Source organism: Scomber japonicus, chromosome 2 (genome assembly GCF_027409825.1).
Source record: "Scomber japonicus isolate fScoJap1 chromosome 2, fScoJap1.pri, whole genome shotgun sequence".
NCBI classification, from domain to species: domain Eukaryota; kingdom Metazoa; phylum Chordata; class Actinopteri; order Scombriformes; family Scombridae; genus Scomber; species Scomber japonicus.
The window spans coordinates 17,333,461-17,357,626 of record NC_070579.1 but is presented as its reverse complement, the minus strand read 5'-3'; the positions used below and the strand labels follow the sequence as shown (position 1 = coordinate 17,357,626).

The following is a 24,166-nucleotide window of genomic DNA, read 5'->3' as shown; positions in this document are numbered from 1 at the left end:
ACATGGGGAAGTGGAGCGAACTGCTGCTCTGTTTGTTCAGAGAGGGAATGCAGGGCCACCTGGAGGCTCAGGTCCAGGATCACCAGACGAAAACATAATCTGCGCGTGTACAATCGAGTTTGTGAGGAATTTGTCTCCAAAAAGAGTATGTGATATTACATTCAAAATGAAACGTTTAGCTAAATCTGAGTGCAAATTGAATGTGTCCATGCTGCATTTGTGCATGCTGATGACACTTAGGCATGTCTTCATTTAAGCCTACATGTAATGCAATCTCCTTGTGTTTGGGTCTGACCTGGTCTGGCAGTGCTGTGCAATGCAATGCTATTGATCCCTATAGCCTTGTGGTCGGCAAGGTTCCTGTCAGTAAATGCAATGAGCCGGAGCACCTTCCATTCCCCCCTCTCTGCCCCGTGTAGCACTACAAGTTAAACAGCCATCACAGAAACTCAATACAGGCAGACTGGGCCCTCGTCGTAAGCTAGCAGCAGCAGTGCCCTACAATGTCCCGCGAGACTCCTGCTAAGTCAATTTCGTGTCAGTGTAGCATCTCACCTCGTGGACCTGTTGCCAGCCTAATATGTCGCGCTAATATGTCTCTCCATATGAATTACAAGACTGGGAGAGGAACCCAGATGCAATAAGTATGGATTAGCTAATGTCCAGGTTCTGTCTGCATCTTGTTAAGCTGGGAAGGGGGGAGCTAGCCGTAGTAATAGCCTCTAACAGGGTGTCTGGCTGTGGCTTGGAGGTGAGATAGGGGCATACAGGCTTCTGGGATTTCTAAGGAGCTCTGGGAAATAAACTTTCCTCTCCGCTGCAGAAGAAAAGAGGAAGGGGTAAGAGAGATAACATTGAGAAAATGATTAGAGAAGAACGAGCGAGATGGAAGGAGTGTGATGGGCTGTTAATGCTTTTTTTCTGACTATTGATCAACCTGGAGGGCTAGAAGTGTTTGGGTTAGAGGTCTTAAAGCCCTTATACCTTCTCTGCTGTGTGTCTGTGTGTTAATGCGTGAACCCATTGATTTGTATTGTACTTGTATAGTTGCCCTGTGTGTAGGCCAAAGCGCCTGACAGAGGAAGAGTGGGATGGGAGCAGTGCTCAGAAACAGAAGAAAACAAAAAGGTAAGAGAAGGGGTGAGCTTGTGGTCAAACGGGGGCGTAATTAGAAACCATGTTACCACTAAACTCTTTATATTGATCAGGGATAATTCACACACACCATATCTTTCCCTCAACTAATGTGCCCAGGTGCTTTAATAATTCATGTTTTTATTGACAAACACGTGTGTGGCGGATTTTATGCTACTTTTAAGAACTTAGTTAGAAAAATGAGAATTTATACTGGAAACATACTTGATTGATAGCAGTATTTGATAATCAATAACTGGGAATGCTGGGAAATGATTCCATCATTCATTATCCTGTTTTGATTGCTTTATGTTCGTAGGAATATCATAGAAAATGTTGGATTGGTGTTTTCATGGCCGTAGCTACTACAGTACCATTGAGGACACCGAGGTCATGTCCTCTCTATTTTTTTCTTGAAGTTTTGTTTCATTGTGAAGTGAAAATAGCATCAAAAATCCTGGCTACGGCCTTGGGTGTTTTGTGTAGTTGTTTTTCCAAAATGTAAAATAAATAAATAAATATTGGAACTTGTAATATATTGGATATATTGTATGATTAAAATGTATGTCGTTTTCTCCCAAGCGCTTGACGCTTCCTATTTTATTTAGGAAGGAGTTCATTAAGAAATTTTGGTTTGTACTTGTGAAAAACAAAATTGAGACTGAAGTCTTTTTTTTTTTTTTTTTAAATCTGTGCTCACAACATGTGTGGTGTGAGTAGATATAAACATTTTTGTCAGACATATATTTATATATATTTTTTTAAATATAAATGAACACACACACACACACACACACACACACACACACACACACACACACACACACACACACACACACACACACACACACACACACACACACACATAGAGGGATTGCCATTGGCAATCCCTGTAGGGTGCAGATGTGGAGCATGTGCCAGGGGCCTGCTAAGTCAGTAGGCCACTGTGCCCCTAGTTCAGTGCTGGGCACTACGCTGAGCTGCTTTGATGTATGTGTGTGTGTGTGTGTGTGTGTGTGTGCAGGGGGAGGTCGGTGAAACAGCAGAGGGACTGTGTAATCCTCTGACATGCCTGTGGAAAAATACAAGGATCCCTCTGACAGTGGCTGAAGTAAAGGCTCAGAGGGCCAGTTAGTGTGTCCACAGGTTCACGCATACAGGACTGACTGCAGGCTGTGTGGCGACACATAAATACACACCACACATACAAGTCATGCACTGACACACGATTTAGGTGCATTGCAATGTTGAGAGTCAGTCTCCCGAGTGAGGTTTCTGGCTTGGTGACACTAATTCTTAAAAGACTATGTCACTGGCAAGTCTATGGTCTAGCCATGTAAGGTGCAGTCCTGAGCAAAAATGGCAGGCTGCATTGCTAAAGGCCCTACTCATACACACACACACACACACACACACACACACACACACACACACACACACACACACACACACACAGGCGGTTACATTAACAAAAACAATTTGGTTTTGCCATTGGAATGCAGGAGGACAGGCGAAGAGTTTTGGCTCTGCCCTCTCTATACTTTGCATAATTGCATCTTACATTTCCTTTAGACTGAAGGGATGTTGAATCCTAAACAGTGATGGGAACGGAATCTGTTGATCATTATGTTTTGGCAGAGTTACCTGCTGCCATATGTGAGAGAGGTAGCAGTACAAATATGTGTGTGTACTGTATGTCTGTGCATGTGTGTGTGTGTGTGTGAATGTCTTCATCTCTACAGTATGTAGCCTCTTGAGAAAAAAACAGGGCAAATAAAAGGACATTAAGCATATGAATTAGCCACAGGTCTAATGTGAGCTCTGTGAAACAATAAGCCACAAAACAATAGTAGACATTTCATCTTCTTATTGTCTAATCGCCCATCTGACTGCTTGTATATTTCCCCTCTTAACCCTTGAGATACTCGCTAATGGCCCTCACAATGGAATTATTTACTACCCTTGGCAGGGGGGCAAATGCGTCAAATTGTGTGTGTGTGTGTGTGTGTGTGTGTGTGTGTGTGAGTAAGGGAGTGAGTGAGTGCGCACTTGTGCCCCTTGTAGTCAGAGTGAGTGAAAGGGAATGATGGAATCATTGAAGCACACAGTGACTGAGAAGACGAGAAAGGAGACGGGGACTGAAGGAGGAGTACTGAGTAGTGCTTGCTAAAGTGAAAAATCATGCCATGGTGCAGAGGGGCCCGGTTTTGTCCACTGGGAGAAGTGACTACATCTATGCTGGCACTCAAGTGCTCTTAAATACCCTCTCTTTGGCTCTCCATCTCCCCCCTGCTTCCTTCTATCTATACCCCCCCACCTCCCTCCGTCCCTCTCATTCTTTCTTCCCCAGTACTCCCTAGGTCCAGTCCAGGTACAAATGGCAATTTGCTGTACAACTCCCATAACATGTTTGTGCCTGCAAGTGCTTGTCCCTAACAGCATGTAAAACAAAAAAAGAAAATTGTTCCTTTCTTTAGTAACAAATTGTTCCCTAGAATACAAAAGACCCCTGAATGGAGATGTCAAAGTGCTATTAGAAATGTCTGCGCTGCAAGAGGCTGCACAGCTTCTTTGTCAATAGGCTTTAATTTGCCAAGGAGGAGCTGGGAATAGTCGTGTGTGTGTGTGTGTGTGTGTGTGTGTGTGTGTGTGTGTGTGTGTGTGTGTGTGTGTGTGGTGATTCAACTTGGCAATCAGTCGATCTTCATCTTACAAAGCATCTCACCACAGAGGTCAATCCATTGAAATATGAGGGAATTACATGAATTATATCATTGGTTAGTTTATTTTCAGTATCATTTTTAAATTACTGATCCTATTTTAATTTGTCAATAAGAATTGTTTTAAAAGTTTTTTTTATTTATAGCAGTGCCACTATAAGTGACTGACAAGGAGGGAAAAGGCCTTGAAATGATCATTTCACAGTTTGGTATCTTGTTCATCCCTAATTGTGTCATGTTGAGACAAAATGCTCACTTCTTGATTTAGCGCGGCTAAATCAAGAGGTGAGCGCTATGGAGATGAAGACTCTCTGTGTAAAAGGAATCAACAGTGCTGCTAACTGTCACCTGCTGGGGTTAACCCTGCGGTTGCCAACACATCCAGAACATAGATGAAACACAGTAGCAGACAAGCCTTTCATTCTTACACCTACAGTTACAGTAGGCTTTCTGTCAGCAGCGCAAAATTGTGTGTGTGTGTGTGTTTGCACAGGAGTGCATGCATCGTAGACATATTTCCCCCCTCTAATTAGCACAAGGGAGTCCTGGGGGCAATCAGAGCTGAGGTTAATGAGAGGGAGGGGGAGAGAGCGGAAGAGAAGACGTACGGGTGCGGCAAGTAAAGCGCACCATGCTGCACTGCTGCTACAGTATAATACACCCTTCTTATCACGCTGTCACCCTGAAGGGGCATCATCCTCACGGCACCCACATTGATGTTTGGGCCTGTGACATATCACAGCTCCTCTCTCTGCACACCGGTGATCCTTCTACCCTTTTTTTTTTGGTCTCGTATTATCTCTCCCTTCACTCCCTTCACATCTCTTTCTCCCTGGAAGGCCCAGATGTGACAGCATGTTTCCCAAATCAGAGTCAATTGGTACACTGGGAGGAAAAAAAAGGGAGCGAGGGAGCAAGACAGAGCTGCCACAGTGGTTTTTGGCATCTGTCTGTTCTCAATTGGTGTGCGGCGGTGCTGGTGGGGAGAAAAGCACAGTCTACCAGATGTCATTGCTGAACATTGCCCAGGCAGAGTGAGCGCTGACTCGCACAGTGAGGCAGCCTCACCAAGACAGTTCCTCCTCTCAGAAGGATTCACTTTAGAAGGATATGATTTTGATTATGTATAAAAAAAACAAAAGTGATTCTCAATTATAAAATGATGATTTCTTTGTCAGATAATGGTGATAGTTGGCTGACTACACTTCTGTCGTCCTCTTCAAACTCCTGCAACACATGCTCTCCACATGGATAGGCAGAAAATGTGTTTGGTGCTAATTTGTGGACAGCTCAATTTATGTAATATTTTTGTTGTTAAATTTTGATTTATTCATTTCTTCTTTTGGATCCGTACACAATGCTTTAAACTGGAGAATGTTTTTGCCTGGTTGGCATTATTGTGCATGTACTGTATTTTAGGAAATAAAAGCTTTCTATTTAATTTTTTTTATAAGATTCAGACTACACAGTAAAACCGTGGGATGACATGCAACAAAAGTACTGTACTTCAACAGAGAACATTTCAGTACAAATAACATCTATGCCCTCCAAAAAAATGTCTTTAATAACTAAATTATTGCAAGGAGCGAATTGTCTTTCCTCTTTGCTCTGCTTTACATCTGTCTTTTAGCTTCATATTCCCCTCCCATGGCCTTGGCATGGGTTTCCCTTTCTCTGTGTCTAGGAGGTGACCTAACTGGCTCTGGAATGGTGGCTCATGTGGCTGTCACTCTGAACATGATGTGATGGGAATAGGGAGGAGGGACAGAGAAAAGAGGATCCTGCATTATTAAAAAGAGTGCTGCCATTAGAGACATTTATACAGTAGAATGACTCGATCAAACTATAGCACAGATACTCACATATGCTGCTGTGCACATGGGTTCACAGATGCACACACATACACACTCCACCTCAACATTTTACCAGGAAGAAATGACAAGGATTTAAATCAATGCTGCTGAGAGGGCACACAATTAAACAAATCGCTGGTTTTAGACATTTCCAGGTTTTGCTGGTGACACTGTATTTATAATATTAGAGTTGTATTACAGTTTCCTTGATTTTATACAGACTTAAGGGTCTCATTCATCCAAGAAAAACACTGCTTTTATTCAAAGATTAAAGCTATTGGCTACACATGTACTTCACATTTTTCCTGTCTGTCACTATTTCATGTCACATAGCAAAACAAAAGTAATTTTCTCCCCCGATTCTGTGCAGATACCTTTCCCCTTTTAGTCCTCTGGCTTGTTTTTGTATCTCTCACCCGTTAACAATAATGAGCGGTGCGAGCACAGATGTAAGAAGTAACAGCTATGGTAGGAGAAGAAAAGATGAGCGGAAAAAGATAGAAGATGAGAGAAAGGGAAACAGACGGGTAACGCTGCTCACAAGCATCACTTGTCAATTTACAGCCGTTGCTCCCTGAACCGCACCGTATAAATTTCCAGTGTGACATCCGTTTCTACTGCTTCCAAGCCGACTCAGGCTCCGTCCCACCAGATCTCCTCCCCAGACACATACTTGGAAACCTTAAGTACAGACATTGTGCCAGATGTAGTCTGCCTTTAGTTTTATTTATTAATTTTTTCAGGTTTTGAAATGTTGACTTTTCTGTATTGGAATCACTATGGGGGATTGAGAATGGATGGGGTAATGTCTCACAGGAGTACTGCTTTAGTGTATTTGATGTGGCCGCTGCCATGCACACAGAGCACATATGTGCACACACACATGCATACAGGCACACACACACACACAGGAACGTATGACAGTAAATCATGGGTGTGATGTGTGTGCGAGTGGGTTGAGGATGAAGAGAAGGGCCAAAGAGCACCAGGGGATGTTGTGTATCCAACAGAGAGAGAGACAGAGAGAGAGAGAAACAGAGAGAGAGGAGCTTGGCACCGCTCATCTTTGAGTGATGGCAGTTCTTCAGGGTTGAGACATGGCCTCCCTTTAATCTCTCTATCCTTAGACATGAAAATGGAAGAAAAGAGTGTGGCTGAGGGGACCAAAGCAGAAACCCTTGCTGGGTCTTGTGCCAGATTGATTTTTACTTTATATCACTTTTATTTTAAGGCGGACTATAAAACTCACCTACCTGCTACAAACATGTACACAGCAGATGGCAAAAACAGAAATGATGTGTTGTGACTTACACTGGACATGACTTTCGTCTTGTCTGTGTTTTTCCTCCATCACATTAATTCTGCATTGCTTTTTGAAGTATCAACAAGGCAAGAATATCTGACCCCTAGCAAGTCCATCTTAAAATTACATCCATATCAAAATAGCTTTAACGACTCTAGTCTCTAACTCATAAGAAACAAGGTGTAGGCCTTGTAGCCAAGAAAGGAATCTGCAAAGAAAACACAGCCTCGGAGGAGTATGAGCTGAGGTGCTTGCACTAATACAAGATTGCATTATAAGTGCAACACCTGTTTCGACTTAAAAAGTGGAGGCCAGTAGCAAGATTAGCAAAACATGCCCATAAAGGGAGAAGGTGGCTGGGCTTACGCTCTGATAACAACCGGAAAAAAAAACCTGACTCTGTCCTGCGTTTATTTCAAAGAGCTGAAGGAACTGATGTGGTCATAATGCTGTGGAATTCATTCCAGTGGTACACAAAGGCGAACTTCTGTCTTTCAGCCAGAGAAAAGTGCCTGAAACTGTCTATTTTTAGCTTTCAAATCATACTGTGTTGAAAAGAGATTTTTGTAGAATACTGCTAAAAAACTCTTAAAGCATTTATAAATGGCAAGTCAACTTTTTACACCCACCCTTAGGGTTTTTAAACATATTAGCTAATAGATTTCTACTAAGATTTCACCTCACTCAACAGGCAAAATGTACATGTTGTACCCTATAACTGCTATAACCCTAAAGGTAACACTATGGGAATTTCAGTGAGCAATTACAAAGCTTTGAGGCATGTTCTGTGTTCAAACCTAGGAATTTGGGAAATCAATGGAATCCAGAGAAATTTCTTTCTTGAGGAACATTAGGTGTGCAGCTCAAAGTACTAAGGAGACTTGATCTAGGACTGATCCAAGGAATTTTACCACAGTAATTAGGTTTGTCAGCTTGGCAAAGTGAGAAAACGCTTTGTACTGTGTCACCTCAACGGGCTGGATTTTTGTCAGGGATCAAGTTGGAGACAGCACACCCCATACCTAAGTACGCCGCACTGTTTGACAAAGGTGTGATTCGGTGCTTAATGTGAGACACCAGAGCTGACAAAGTCATTGTCGAATTGTCAGGGCCCTCTGGCACATTGTTAAGTGACTTGCCGGTATTATATTGTCAGATCATTTTGAATCTGTATGCTGTGACGGCTGGTGGCAAAGATCTTGACAGGAAGTCAGAAAGGAGTTTAACACCTCACGCTACCAGAGGCAGTCTCCTGTTAAGCAGCTAACGGTGGTTAATACTGCAACACTGGCAAATGGTATTGACACACAAAACTCTGAACTGCTGTTTCAAGAACTCTGGCTCTACATAAACACAAACTTGACTGCACACACATACACACAGCCACGCGACTGTGGTCTCCCAGTAATAGCTTTGTACCTCTTGGGGCCTTGCGCTGAGCGTTCCTGCTCTTATCTTTGTTTATGTGGAGGGTAGATCATCATGTACGACTGTGTGTGAGTGCCTGTGCACAAACTCTTGCAACAAGGTTGTTTAAAGTGCACATGTGAGTAAGAATGCAAGTATGTGTGTTTGTGTGTGCGTGTATGCCGGGGAGGTGATAAGGTAGTGCCTGGCACCAAAGCACCAGTTGGCACTGAGCCTTAGATCCTGAAGATGAGAGAGAGTAATACTTAGTGGTGTGTGAGTGTACACAGGCACTCACAAATACAGAATAAACCAGAGGTTAGGTGGAGACAGCACAGATGTGCCTACGCCTGAATGTGTGTGTTTGTGTGTAGTTATCCTGCATGCATGTGTCTGTGCTCACTGAGGTCATTCACCTGTAGCAGTCTATTGATCTTCCTTCTTCAGAAGGCCCTGTTGTCTTTGTTGATTACTGCCTTTGCCTTCTGACACACACACATGTCCAAACACACACGCTCACTTTCAAGGTAGAGTTGTGGGAGGTTAGAACTTAGCTTTGCAGCTTCTGCAACAAAATCTAGGACTAGAAAAAGTCTTACAAATGCCACTGGCAGGCTGAGTGGTGAGTGCTGGGAACTGATGCATCATCGAGTGTTAAACCATAATTTCTGGTGACCCTATATCATATCCTGTCTACGCCTGCGGCACTCAGCCCGCAGAGTGCAGTGTGCCAGTGACAGCACGGCTCACTTGGTGGTCCCAGCACTCAGCCACTTAGCCATTTAATAAGACAGTCTTTAAGAGGACTGAGCCAAGCATATGCACGACGCTGGTAGAGATTTTTATTTTTTTCCCCCACTTTTACAAGAGCCCTTTTTGTAGGAGGCCCAGGGCCTGGCTTTAACCAAACCTGTGTGTGTGTGTGTGTGTGTGTGTGTGTCTGTTAGGTATCCATTTATTCATTTATTACTACTATTAGTCCCCTTTTCTTTCTCTCTCTCTCTCGCTTTCCTTCACCTTAGTGAAATTCTAATAAACAATCAGGGTAGCACCATGCTGAGATGCCCTGTAATGGGCTCCTAATTAGCCACTCCAAACACAGAGAGCGGCTGCTTCACGCCTCGTTTTCTGCATTCATCTGCGCAAAACTGGATGAATTGATTCCATTTGCTCGCCACTTAATGCACTGATTGTTTATTGGCGTGGCTGGGAATAAAAACAACAAACAAACAAAAAATGTCTTTAAGCTTGCAACGCATGCTAATACTAATCACCATTAAAAACAGGCTGACCTACAACAGAATTCAACTGACTTTGAAGTTTCTGGGGTCCTTCTCGATGAAGTGCGTGGCATTGCTTTCAAACTGAGGATTCAGGTCTCTCTCCACTTCCCCCCTAACCACTGCCTCCACCTCTCTCCCGCTCCTCAACCCTTCTGTCCACCTCTCCTCTCCTGTCTGAGGTGAAGTGAAGCCAGACCAATTGGTAGAGGAGAGGCAGTGTCTATCTTCAGAGCAGAGATGGAGGTAGAGAAAGAGTGTGAGGATGGGTAGAGGGTGGGGGTAGTCATCACCTTCTCCTCACACCTGCATGACAGGAGGTCATCCTGCTTAATAAAGGCAGTCATGCACAACACGTCAGAGAGAGAGAAAGAGAGAGAGAGAGAGAGAGAGAGGATAATGAAAGAGGAGAGAGTGGGCTTTATAACAAGCTGGTAAGGTTGTGACTTGTTTGGAAATCGCAAAAATATTGCCTGTTTAAAAAAAGGAGCCACTAAAGTATAAATCTCCGGTCCTCAGTTCTCCATCCAAACTAAAATGGAACCTCTGTATAAATGAAAGAAATGCCAACTTTTTGTTCAATTAAAAACAGCTTTTTCAAAACAAGGGTGATGATCTCTGTAAGGAGCATCAGAGGCTGTGTGGCGTAAAGAACTTTCTGTTGCATCTGACGTTCTCTATGATTGTTTTAAATGTCAGTACAGCCAAAAACACAACAGAGGTGTTGTCTCTGTTCATCTTATATTCAATATTATATTATCTTGAGTCTTACCTTTAGAGTTTGAGACCATTATTAAAACACAATATCATACTCGCCTGGTGTCTGACAACAGACACAGAAAAACTGTGAATGAGAGCAACAATTTTGTGAATTCAGATGAAATTTGGCCATGTTTCTGTTGTAAAGGTGTTTCACTGTGGGCAGACTTCTCCACGAAAACAGCATTTTAAAATTTATAGGGCTCAGTGCAGCCATTGTCGGAGAAGGCTCCATTATGTTCCAGCAACCATCTCCCCATGGTTGGCCACATTGTTTTGTAGTCTGTGGTGAACTTCTACAGGTGTCTCAGCACTGGAGTCAGTTCACAGTGGGGTCAGTTAACCTTTTAACTACTACCACACAACATGGCAGTACAGTACCAGCTCTGTCCTTTTGCCAATGACACCACAGCATCGTGTAGAAACACAGGAAGTCAAACACAGCTGGAGACATTAGTAAAAAAGCAAGACAGCGATAAACATGGTGCAAAACACAACCACAGCAGTCACCAATGTGTGGTTCACCAGTATGTGTGTGTCTATGTGTGGTCCTCCAGTGTGTGTCACACTCCTCTCTCTCCGCCAGTCTGCCTAGCTCATTTCCTCCACAGGCTGCCTCCCCGCTACTTTATGAGTGAGAGCTTCTACAGCTCTCACCTCAGGACACACTTCAGTGTCTAAATGTTTCCATTTGTGGGGGAAGTGACACACATTCACTCACACCGCAAAGCACCTACCCATAACTAACCATCTTGCATACAAGCAGCAGTGAATCATGAAAGTGATTGGTTAAAATTCTCACTCTCTACATATGTATGTATGAGGGTGTGTGTGTTTGAGCCTGTTTAGGGATGTGTGAGTGTCTGTGTGCACTTTGTGTTTTTCAAGTGGTATATTTACAGTATATATATACTTCAACTGCTATATTAAGCATCAGTCTCTATCTACCAGTGCTGTTCATTTTTTGTACCAGATTTCTACTTATTTCTGGAGGTGTTAGTCAGTATTAGTAGTAACCCCTGAGAGTGTCTACAGTCCCAAATCACCATTTATACTGCAATAGTGACTTCCACTACACTTGCAAACAATTTAGTGTGACAATCAATGCAGGACTAGAATCTCTCGTACAGATCGATACAGTGGGATGCTGCTAGACATACCAGTGCTACACAAGATCAACACCTTCCCACACCGTCATTAGTGTCGCTGACCTTGAAGTAAAATTCAATTTCCCTCTGCAACAACAAAACCCGGTAGCCCCTGAAAAGCCACTTCAGAATTCAGAAACCATTTCCTCTTTCGAGTGCAGGCGAGACAGGATATTATAACTTATGAAAAAGGATATATGGAGCGAGGGATGCCGACATAAAGAGAGGGATTCTGTTTGAGGAGGTAATTATAACATGGCCCTCTTTGAAAGTAAAGAGGGCAGAGCTTGGCTGAGGTAAATAAAAATTCCTGATAAGCAGGCTGGCAGATTCCCGGTTTCAATTAGGGTGCATGGCTGACTATGAGAGCCCTCTCCTGGGAAGCTCCAGCAGCGCCAGCTCGGCAGCAAGGACCTGTTGAAGGAATCCTCGTGGGGCATGGACACTGGGTAAAAAGAGAAAGGCAAATGTGCAGTGAGAGAACCAGAGATCCCATTACACTGATCAGTGTTGCGCATATCACATAAGCAGGGCGAGAGGGGGCAAGAACAGGGTGTTGAGAGGGGATGAGGAGAAAGCAGGCCTCGCTAATACAGGCAGAATATTCTTTTTTATTGTAATTATGACATGGCAGTGGAACTTAGAGGGAAGAAAAGCACTGGTGGCCCCTTTTCTTCTCTGAGATTTGGAGACACCATGGACAGAGATAGTTGCTTTTCTCAGATTTAAATTGAAGTGAATGGAGGGAATATGTGCTGGGGTGCAGTGGGGGCCATGGGAAGAGATGGAGCCAGTGAATCAAACCAGCATCTCGGATAAAGCTGTAGGATTGGCTACCAGGCTTTGAAGTCAGCTTTAACATGGGGATTTGAGAGAGAAATGGGTAAGAAAAGAAGGTGGCGCACAAATACTGTGTGTGTGTGTGTGTGTGTGTGTGTGTGTGTGTGTGTGTGTGTGTGTGTGTGTGTGTGTGTGTGTGTGTGTGTGTGTGTGTGTGTGTGTGTGTGTGTGTGTGTGTAGCCTTGCTGAGCGTAGTTTGATCAAACCCTAACTGGGGTCCCATGGGAGCCCCTAGACCTGACCATGTATGTTAAACATATCATTTTCACTTGCCATGTTTGCCCTGCACAGCATGTTAACTCCCCAATCAGATTTTATTAGATCACCCCCCGCACACACACATTCCTCTCACTCCCATCGTTTTGACATGGAATATTCATGATCTTTAAATTTGACCGTATACCGAGTCACCCATCCTAAGTAAAAATAACATTTTGAAATATACATGTGGCCACCAAGCATGTAATGGATGCATTAAAGGGATTTCCAAACATGGTGTAATTACTTAAGTGTCTCTCGAGGAGAAATTGCACTGTGTATTGGTACTTTATCACGTTCTGTGATACAGCATTGATGATCGGAGACCGCAGTGTATGAACTGCTACTACAGACCTGCATGTAATAATATTCAAGTCAAATGTTTTTAATTTGTGAATGAGTCTCGTAATACAAGACTAAAGTGTGCAGACTAGCAGGAATAATAACGTATACTGTATGTGTGTGTGTGTGTGTGTGTGTGTGTGTGTGTGTGTGCGTGCGCAGTTACTAAAAAGCCAGGCGATACTAAACATTTACGAGGCAGAAGGAAAATAGTTGAACCAGAGCGAGTGTTTGATTTGCGTATCAGAGCGAGAGAGAAAGAGAGAGGAGAAAAACACACCATAGTGTTGAGTGACGTTGCTGTTGCAGTGTTCTCACTTTGAAACAATAATGTAAAGATAAATAAGACAACACAGCACAGTAGTTCATAACCACTAACACCAGAGTACACATGCTGAGAAGACATCCTTTACTGTTGATAACGGAAGAAAATGACAACACAAGCGACACTGGAGACATTACAGTATATTGGATGAGCTGAGCTGCAGGAGGTGTAAAGATGGACGGAAGAGAGAGAGAGTGAAGAAGGGACAGAGAACGGTGAAAAACAAGATGGTGTTTAAAAAAAGAAAAAGAAAAAGGACAAAGAATAGTATGAACCAAAGATGGGAATGCATGATGTTCACATTCATCATGTGCACACACAGATACATGCCAAAACAAGAATATGATCATGCACCAGCAATCAGTTACTGCATAGTCTTGTCTCTGTAGTCTGGATAATATCTAAACACTGTGAAAACTATCTAAAAACTATCATTTCACAATTTTTTTCTCCCTCTGATAAACATTTTTTTTTTATGAGCCTCCACTTGATGTGCAAAGGCGCAACAAGTACATAAAAACAGACAGGCAAACTGGTTTCATGTCATTATTTTCCGCTATTTTTTTTCCTCAATTTTGAACTTGTAACCAGCTTGTGAGGCCTTGTCGAACATCTATGGTAAAATTCAGAGTACCTTCCAAATCCAATATAAGGGGAATTATTTTCCAAATTCCTGCATACAATGTAACCTACTCATAACCTTGCTTCTGCAGCTTGAATTCATTTGAGGCTCGGGTTCAGGATTCAAAAGCGAGGGACTGAGGATTTGGCATGGGCAGGACTTGTGTAAGGAGCTGGCTGTGAGCTTTGCAAGCTGTGAGAAAAGTGACAGCGAAGAGCCTAGCCTTACACTTTATGCAAACCATACATCATTTTTAGATTGTTTATTATCTTTTAATACATGCTATCTCATTATTTCTTGTTGGTAAAGCATTCACTAATCTAAATTGTGTTGTGTTATCAAAAGCTCAGTTTTTTAATGCCGAGCTGATAATGCTGTTCTAACTCTCTCTATCTGATCCTCTAATCTGAAATCACACCATTTTATCTCCATCTTACTTAGAAGTGAGCAATTGAGAATAATACGGGAGAAGACACCCTTAAGAGCACTAGGGAGGACAAGTGAGTGTGTGTGTGTTGTGTGTGTGTGTGTGTGTGTGTGTGTGTGTGTGTGTGTGTGTGTGTGTGCGGGGGTGGGGGTGGGGGGGTGGGATCACCTTGATTCAGTACACCGGTCCTCTTTGAAGTGCTTGGAGGCCAGCACGGCCAGCACAGAGCCAACCGTGAGCCTTCCAGCAAAAATCGAGCCTGACCTCCCCACCAAATCATAACCATATGAACGTAAGAATTTCCACCTTAGGAGAATGCTTTCTCCCCCGTCCATCTCCCAGGGTGAGGCATTAAGTAGTGATAACAGAAAACAGGTTCTGAGAGAAGGGGAGGCGCTGGGAGGTGATGGAGGGTGGATAGGAGGAGAGGAGGACAGAAGGAAAATAGGGGTTACAAGTGTGCCGTATGGAGGAGATTGGAGAAGGGGATTGTGTCCAAAAAATGTTGTTGCACGGAGCCTGACTACCTAAAATGGAAGTTTCTCAGGCGAGGATCAAGAGATATGGTGACCTTCACAGTTGACAGAGTGAGAGACAGAAAACTGAGAGGGGGAGTGCAGTGAGGGAGAGGGAAGGGGGAAAAAAAGACAGAAATTTTGAAATGTGACTCTAACTCAATAAATACCTTTCTCAGCCACTATAGAGAAGCCGATTGGTACCTTCATAAGGCCTCAGGACCCACCTGCAACTGGAAATGGTTTCCTGTCTTACACAAACACTGTTGCACCCTAATCCATGTAATTACATCTCATATTCCACATGTGTAAGTACACATGTACAACATTACAGTCACAAGTTTTTTTTTAATATGAGCACAGCACCCCTGTGGTCTTCTAACACACACACACACACACACACAAAAAAATCAACCTACAATGTTCATGCTGTTGTTCATTAGACACACAATACATTTACTAAACGAGTAGATAAATATTGGAAATTTAAGGAGAATCATTTAGTGCGTTAATAATTTAAACACAGCCTCATGCCCAGACTTATGCCACTGAAACAAAGCCTGTGTTGGAGGGTAGAGGAGTGTGATTTTGTGGCTGTGTGTGTGCCTGATAGTTTGAATAAGCATTCCTCCGAGTGTGTGTGCAATTAGGGTTAAGACTGTTTGTGTGTGCACTGTGTGTGTATGTGTGCACTGTGTGTGTGTGTGTGTGTGTGGTTGCGTGGTGGTGGTGGGGGTTGTTAGCGGTTCCATCTGGGTCTCCTGGAAGCCGTGTGGAGTCAGGAAAACCACATCTCATAAAAGCGGAGGCAGCCCAATGTTCTACAAGGACAGAACATTACTGAGAATGTCGCTCAGGAAAACCCTGGGCTTCAACCCATATGTTGGCTGCAAAAGGGCTGTATCTCTCTCTTTCTCCCATTCTCTTTCCACTCATTCTCTCTCTCTCTACTTATTTTTCACTTGGTAAGGGATAAGAAAGAGGAAGACAAAATAGACAGTGTGGAGTGTGGGAGACAGTGGCTGAGACAGAGAGAGAGAAGCCAGTACTGATAGCAATTCCATCTGTCTGTATCAAACAGAGAAGTGAGCAGTGACAGGCTGCGGGATGGGGTGGAGCGCGGGGTTTAGGGGGAGGGTGGGGGGGGGCATCTGGTGCACATTGGCCGTGGGTCTGTCTGGAAACAACCATGGGAGAGCAGAGAGGGATGAGTCGAAGGAGGGGGAGAGAAAAGGATGAAGGGCTGAGGAGCGGGGAGGTGAAAGTCCTGCCAAAGTGAAGGGCAAGGAATTCTGGCAATGAATAAGTGTGTCTGTGTTGTTCACATATTGCCTTGGATTGAACTTGAAGTCAGGGGGATAGGAGAGAAATAGCTGAGAAGTACAACAGTGTAAAGGGTATAAACAAAACATTACACAAAGATACACACATAACTGAGTCGTTACAGTCAAGTTCAGGTCACTGTGTTGCTTTAGTTTCATGTTTTCTGATTAAACCCTCTGCAAAAAGATGAAATTTCTCTAGTGGACTCTTGCAACCCTTTAAAAAACCTGTTTAATACTGTGAAAAACACTGTTCTTCAACCTTTCATGAAAAAGCTGACATTTTGAAAATAATGTTATTAGTTAACAGCTACATTATACTGCCTGCTACTTCTTATTTTTGGCTAGACCGCAACAGTGGGGTCAGCCCTATAAATGCAAATGTCCATGACTGAGTGACTGACTTACTAAGCTGGGTGTCGCCACATGTCTCCACTTCCTGTATCCATCTTTTTAAATTAAAAGCCTTCCAGCATTTCATACACAGTCCAGCCATATAGCTAGGTTTTGACCTAGTCTGGTTTGTGATGAGTTTTGCTGCTACATTTGCATATTTAATATGAAAATTTAATGTGCATGCAATTTTGGAAGTATGACAAATTGCTTAACTTGAACAAACAAAGGAAAACAGCAGCAGATCTTAAATCTCACTTTGCTAACTAAACTGATCCAACCAACATAACCATATTCTTTAAAAGTTGGCTGAACTTGCTGTGTGAGTTCTCAGGACAGTCTCCTTGTGGAATATTTTACAACACACAAGCCAACTAGTGGTGAGGGACATTGCAAAGGTCATTAAATAACTTTTAAACTAAAACTCTTGAAAATGTGATGACAGGGAGTTATGTTCTTCTGGCTTGTCTGGCAGCAAGAATGTGTTTACTGGGAAGTTAAAAACATCCAGACTCATTATGTTACTGTATGGATGTGTGGTTGTGTGAATACATGTGACTGGAACTGCATGCATTTGTATATGAAAATAGTAACCGACTGTGTAACTCTACTGTTATACATGTGTTTTAATGCTATAAGAGAGCAGTTTGTGGACTGAAGGTCAGACTACAAACGATTTATAGAAGGATGAAGCGAGGGGGAGAGAAAGACAATCATTCATTTTAATGGTTATTGATGTCACGTATAATTCCTCTCCTTTACAAACCAAAGTTCCAACCTCTTGATAATCCATGGAGGTTTTAATAATATTGATTAATTTCTTCAGCTTAAGGAGCCCATTACAAAGGTAAATTGCAAAGTGTACGCATATTTAGTCACACCTCTCCAGTGTATGTATTTTTGTTATGCTGCACATGACAGGCAAGCAAAGTTTGTGTCAGATGTTGACATTGATTAATTCCTTCTGTAGCGCTTCTGTAGTATTTCTTTACTGTAAAGAATATGAGTTCATTCTGCATTGGTGATAATGACAGTAATTATGTTTAAATACATTGACATTGATGGAATGATGTCAGTGTCATTATGCAAATTAGCAGGATGACTGCAATGCTTATGTTTTAAATGAACAAAGAGTGATCGTCTGTTGTGTGTATTAACATACAGTACATCCATTCCGTGAGTGTATGAAGATATGTCTGCTGTGTGAACTGAAAAAGGCCAGGTGAGTGCCATAAGAGATATCCCAAATATCCTCATCGGGAGAGAATTAAACCAGATAAATCTTGCTGATCTAATCCTGCACTGAGCTCAGCTCAATCCAGGTGGAGGCAGGACGTAAAATGGCATATAAAGATACACACGCTCGCTCTTTACATCTGTGAGAACAACTAAAGGACAAAGTTTGTATATTTGTCCAAGTGCAAGTCTGTGCGCGCATGTGTGAGCTCTGTGAATCAGATCTCAAGAACATAAATGAGGATAAGAAGCTGGCCTGAGAGGGTTTAATTGTGATCATTGCCTCAGCTTGGAGGCAGGTCAGTGGATGTCACAAACACTGGCATTCAATTCCCTACACAATAGTATTGACAATATTAGGTGGGTGTAATGCATGGATTTGACTAACACAGCCCTCTGTTTCTTCAAATTAGCCTCATGAAGAGAGAGAAAGTATTGGTCTGGCGGGGAAGCAGAATACTGACGAAAAGCTGCATCTTTGTTTTCTATGTGTTTGGTAGAACATATGTGTGTGTTTTCTTTCCCCCTGCACTGCATACATTCATTCGTCAAGCATCAGAGGAGCTGCAGGTATACTGTCAGCTCAGTGTCCTGAGCTCTCTGGCGCATCACTGACACCCATGCACACTGACACCCAGCACAATTCACCAAACACACACATACAGTACAGTACACATGATACAATTTTCTCTTAGTCTTAATTATTCCTTGTGGTCTTGACACATTGTGACATAGTGGCAGTGAAAAAAGCGGTACATAAATATGTGTTTTACGTAACCAGAGCCCTCAAACAAAATGTAAAATGTATGGCACAGAGAAACTGCATTAGGCCATAATTCAGAAACAGTGGATGTATTTGGATACTTATGGCAATTTGCTGCATATCTCATTAAAATAGAAATTAGCAAGATTACTCCTGTGACCCGAACTCTTTTATTTAAACTAGTCATTGCGAGCAGGCGTTTAACATGCTGACTGCTAGGATTACAGTAAAGTAACTTATCATCCAATAATCACCCCTGACATCAATATCAAATAGACAACTTATTATCTATCATCCGCAATACTGTTCTCCTCATTTTAGCTCTCATTTAGTGCGGCATAGTGGTGGGGAACACACCCCTGACACAAAGCTTTGCCCGGAGGCTTGGGGGAAGATGATTGAATTTCATAGCTACTTACAGGCTAATAGGGGCATACAATGACTACTTACTGTCCTTAAGTGACTGGCTGTTTCTCTGTGGCCGCGGAACCTTTGAAGCCCGTCTGAGGAGATCTAGAGGATTTAGCCAGTAGCGTGACATGAGGCTGAGCGGTTGAGCAACGGTGCTCCCACCAGCTGACTATTAGAACCAGCTGATAAAAACACAGCTAGGCTACATCTATGGGAACCGCAGGGCTCCAATGGTTACTCAATACAGAGATTTCTCACAGTGCCGATTTGGAGCATTTAGTCCCTTTTTTTTCCCAAAGAAAACTGTTGAAATGAAATTATGAAAAAGCTATTAGAGCTGAAACAGTTGAAAGAAAGTCAGTTGGATGGAATTTTGATAATTTTGATATTCTCAAGTGAATATTTGCTGCTTGACTGTAATAGATAAACAAACAAATAAATAAATGTAATATATTTTTTGTCTGGACTAAAATGCGACATTTCAAAGTGTCATGTTTGTCCTCATAACTTGTAATTTTTTTTATGTTATTTAACATGTCATAGTCTAAATCATTGATCAATTAATCAAAAACATACCCAACCATAGTTATTGATTTTAAGATAATCACTAGTCACAGCTCTTGTCTTTAAAAAAAAAATTCAAAAATTGGGAAAAAAGTTTTAATGTAGGAACATAATGCAATATATTATTATATTATATTGCTGATTGTTACATTGCCATAATATTACATATATATCATATTCCAGATTTTCATATATTTATATTTTTACATATGTATTTTTATCGTGATTTTAAAATGCACAAACTAGACATTGATTTTTAACTGTAATTCCAAATCAGAAAACAGTATTTACAATAACTATATAGTTCATTATATAAGTGTTTGTTATTATGAGCATTTCTGTGTGTGTTTGTTGTGCATTTCTATGTGTGCTCTTTAGGAGAACGAGATCTGCGAGCGCTTTACTCACAGAAGCTGTTTCCACATACAAACCACCCTCTCCTCACCATACTGTTCCACTTACACTCTTGGAACACTAAACCATATACGCATACAGATAAGCACATGTGCACACAACACACACACACACACACACACACACACACACACACACACACACACACACACACACACAGAGACACGCGCGCACACACATCCAGAGAAAACCACATGCACATGTTCTCTCGCTCTTAACTAATTCATTCAGGAACACTTTGGTTTGGGTTTCAACACCAAAACGTCCGTACCTTTGATTGAGAAATGTGTCTGACTGCAATTATATGGGGGGTGGAGGGAAGGAGGGATGGATGGATGGATAGATTGAGAGAGGAAATGCACTACAGTGGTTTTATAGTTTGCTGGCGTGACATTTTTCTCCACTTAAAAAAAAAAAAAAAAGTATTTTCCTTTTCCAGCAGAGGGGCATAGTGTTGACAGGGTAGGAAAAGGGGGCAGACTGAAGTAGAAGTAACAGCAGGGAAAATGTGAGGGAAATGGATGGGCAATGGGACTGAAGTGGCTTAGATTGTCACTATTGTGCTTTTGATCAATACCTCTCAAAATAACTGCTGTGCCAGAGAAATTTGTAGATACAGTTGGTGAGAAAGTAATGGTAGTAATCACAGTGAGCATTATCCCCACTTTGAAACATCTTCAAAATTGCAGGAATATATAAAAGCATCTGCAGGGATGCATTTATGTGTAAGCAAAACGTTTAGTACTGCTAATATTTGGTCTTGACATTTACACTAAACCCATATGACGCTTTGCATGTGTTGGTCACTGACCTGCAGTATGTAGCCCCTGACGTAGTCTCGAAGGGTCCAGCCCAGGCCATGCAGGATGTGCAGCACCTCCTCCTGCTTGAGCACGGAGAACAGGCGGTCAAGAAGGATCTTGAGCCTGACAGGTACGGCCTGGGTGCCATACAGCATCAGGCTGCTGATGTCAAACACCACATTGGACTGAACGATCTCCACCTGGGTTGGGTGGTAGAGGTGCTGGGTGCTGAGCTTGTCCAGAGCTGCATGGATGAGTGGGCGACAAGGGGAGAAAGACAGGAGGGAAATACACACAAAGAGAGACAGGCAGACGCGGTTAATGACTATCAAGTTTCTCTCTCATCTCAAATCTGCCTTAGGAAGCTACTGCAAAGTCAGCACCTGCTGATAATAACATATCTACCAGATAAAAGCAATGACATTAATGTAATTATATGCTATTCTTTCAGTTTAATCTAATCTTGTGCTCTTTCACATCTACGCTTCCCTTATATCTGCATTTTATTTGCCTCTTCTGTCTCCATGTTGACCTCAACCTCCATTTCATCCTGTTCTATCTCTAGCCTTAATTCTTTCTATTTGTGGATGATTGTTTAATTGCATCACTTCACTCACTTTCATTTACTTTTACTTACTTACAATCTAGCATTAAATGAGTTACTTTTCATTATAATGTTAGGATAGCAAGCAAAAAAAAATACAATACAATACAATAATGCAGGTTAAAATGTTTTGTTTTCTTGGTAGAGAATTGATACTTTATGTCAAATAATGTAATGTAAAGACCACTGCCCTTTACTGTCATGCATTTGCTTAATGTTCAATAGTGTGTTTTAGGAGAATATAAACTGTAAAAAAAAAAAAGAAAAAAAAAAAGCATATACTAAATCAAAAAACATGAAAAGGAGGAGAACATTCCTCTTTTTCAGACATGAGAAATATCTGCTGTGATTCTCAGGCTGATTAGTCACAACATTCCAACAATAAGATAAGTTAGAGTGTATCTGGCCAAATTGGCAAAACTCAGGTAAAAGAAATGACTCGTTGCTGCTCTGAAGGCTGAATTGTGTGTGGTAGGTAGGTTTGGTTGGTGTCCACTCTATTGCAACCTCAGTTACCTCTTTCTCGTCTTTGCGCGACACATGGTTGACTCTGTATTTCTTCCTCCCTGTCTCAATCTCTCTCTCTTCTCTTACTTCATACCTCACTTTCTCTCTCCCTCTCCCTTTCCCTGCCTGTCTGGGTGACACCTGGTTGGGTCTCTCTCTGATCCTGGGACGGCTTTTTCCTGCTGACGAGGGCTTTGCCTGACAACACAGCACAGCCAGACACGAACATAATAAAAAATGAAGAACAACTTGTCAGAGTCCCTGCCAATGCCGACATGAAATGAAAAGTGGGGGAGAGGAGAGATGGGCGCCTGACAGTTCAGAGGGAGAGATTAAAAAATAGTCAATGGGGTCCTGTGCGATTCGCTGAAGGGCCCATGGCCCACTCTTGTGCGGACGCAAGCCAAACAGGTGTTTTCTTTTATCTTTTTCCCCTCCTCCTTCTCTTTGTACTTTCTTGCCTTCTCTCCCTTTTTCTTACCCGCGTGAAAAACTCATAAAGTGTGGTCTCTCATTCTCTATCTGTCTTGTGGTTGTTTCTTTTTGTTGTTTTTTCATCTAAGGTGTAAAAACAAGACTTTGAAAGCAACAGAAAAATTCAGAAGCAAACAAAAATAGGAAAGTTACCATGAAAAATAAGTAAAAACATTGAGTTTTCAGTACATTCACATTTGCATTACTGTATTGAGAATACAGATAAGTAGGTCAAGATCTTTCACTTCTGAAGCAAGAAGAAGCAGCTGCCTGAGGGTCAGTATTTTTTATGACTTGATTAATTACACTCATCAACCCAAAATAAAGTATATTTTTCTTACCGTGAGCTACCCATCCGTGTTTGCACTGGTCACATGTTCGTAGGTGAATCTTGCCAGGCTGGAAACACTCACATGTGCAGTTCACCAGTGTGCAGCGAATGGCCTGCAGGGACACAGGACAGAAACAGACACAGAGAGAAATCCACGTCAATCACAGCTCAGGTACGCTAGAGAGATATTGAGTAGGTGAAAAGCAAAGCCAAGGAACTAATACTAAGAACTGAAAAGCAGTTATCATGAATACAATAAAAAAACAGCAGGACAAAGTATTACACAGGCTTTTGAAGGGGCAACAAATCCCTGAACAGTCATCTAGACTGTTACTTTAAAATGTAACAAAATGTATTACACATTTCTCCAGCAGGAGCCTTTTCCACAAACATTAATTCTGAAGAATGTGTCAGCCACCAAGTTTCCCAACTACTATGTCATTGAAATGTGTGAATCTGCCTATTCATACTGTAATTTCCCAGAGTTCATGTGAACCGACAAAGGACTTCCTTTCCTGAAAACACAGAAATGTAACTTGTTTTGACTAAAGCTCCATTACTCAACACTGAAGCTGCACTTAGTCTGACCCCGGAAAGCTTTTAGTAGTGAGGTTAAGTGTCCAGACGTGACGAGGGCATTTCAGTACAGCACAATGCATCGTCTGCTGAGGCTCACTCCCTCATAAACGGCTGTTAAAGAATACACAAAAACTCAGGTACTTTTTTACAGAGGGTCATTTGATCCTATAAGATGTTTCAGGTCTTTCAAACAGTAAAGAAAATGTTCAGTGTGGATAAAATATATTATATACTTTGAAATCCATGCAAATGATCATAGCTCTATCATCCAAATGAGTGCAGCAGCTGAAAGCCGTAAATTTCAAAGACATGGAGAAACAAGAGGGCAGAGTAAAAGGAACAAAAAGAAGGAGTAAAAAGAGATAAAGCAATTACAATCTTAATAAGCACTGACAGTCCTTTGTTTATCAGACATTTTTTACACTATCAAGATGAATTGATGAGTAAAGATAGTAACACTTGTGCAACCTAAACTGCCTAAAGGGAATTGGCAGCTGCACCAAACCTTGCTTATGGAAATCACAGACGTATCTTTTTTGTAAATCAAATATTGTATTTCCTTAACATCAGCATGTAATCTAAGTAGGTTGGCTGCTGATGTTAAAATAAAATAGAAAACCCCTACAAGTTAATAACTTGGCATAATAAACACAGATTCCACATCATGAGTATAATGTATTTTACATTTGGCATACATGTTGTTGAGTCAGTGCTGAAGGAGAATTTTTTCCTATGTGTTAATTCCTGATGCTGTAAAGAACAAAAATTTCAAGAATGCTGGAGGCAGGTACTTGGTTGTACTGTATAAGGTGACTGACTATTTATTTTGACA

At 41.9% G+C, this 24,166-nt stretch overlaps 1 protein-coding gene across 1 annotated transcript in view; it reads right to left on the bottom strand.

Annotated features, from left to right (window-relative positions):
- bnc2 (basonuclin 2) overlaps positions 1–24,166 on the bottom strand; it is a 94,471-nt gene that overhangs the window by 22,476 nt on the left and 47,829 nt on the right. The window contains exons 2-3 of the mRNA XM_053330924.1: positions 22,766–22,868; positions 20,848–21,083 (exon numbers count right to left, since the gene is read on the bottom strand). Coding sequence (XP_053186899.1) covers positions 20,848–21,083; positions 22,766–22,868 — 339 coding nt within the window. The remainder of the gene's footprint in view (positions 1–20,847; positions 21,084–22,765; positions 22,869–24,166) is intronic.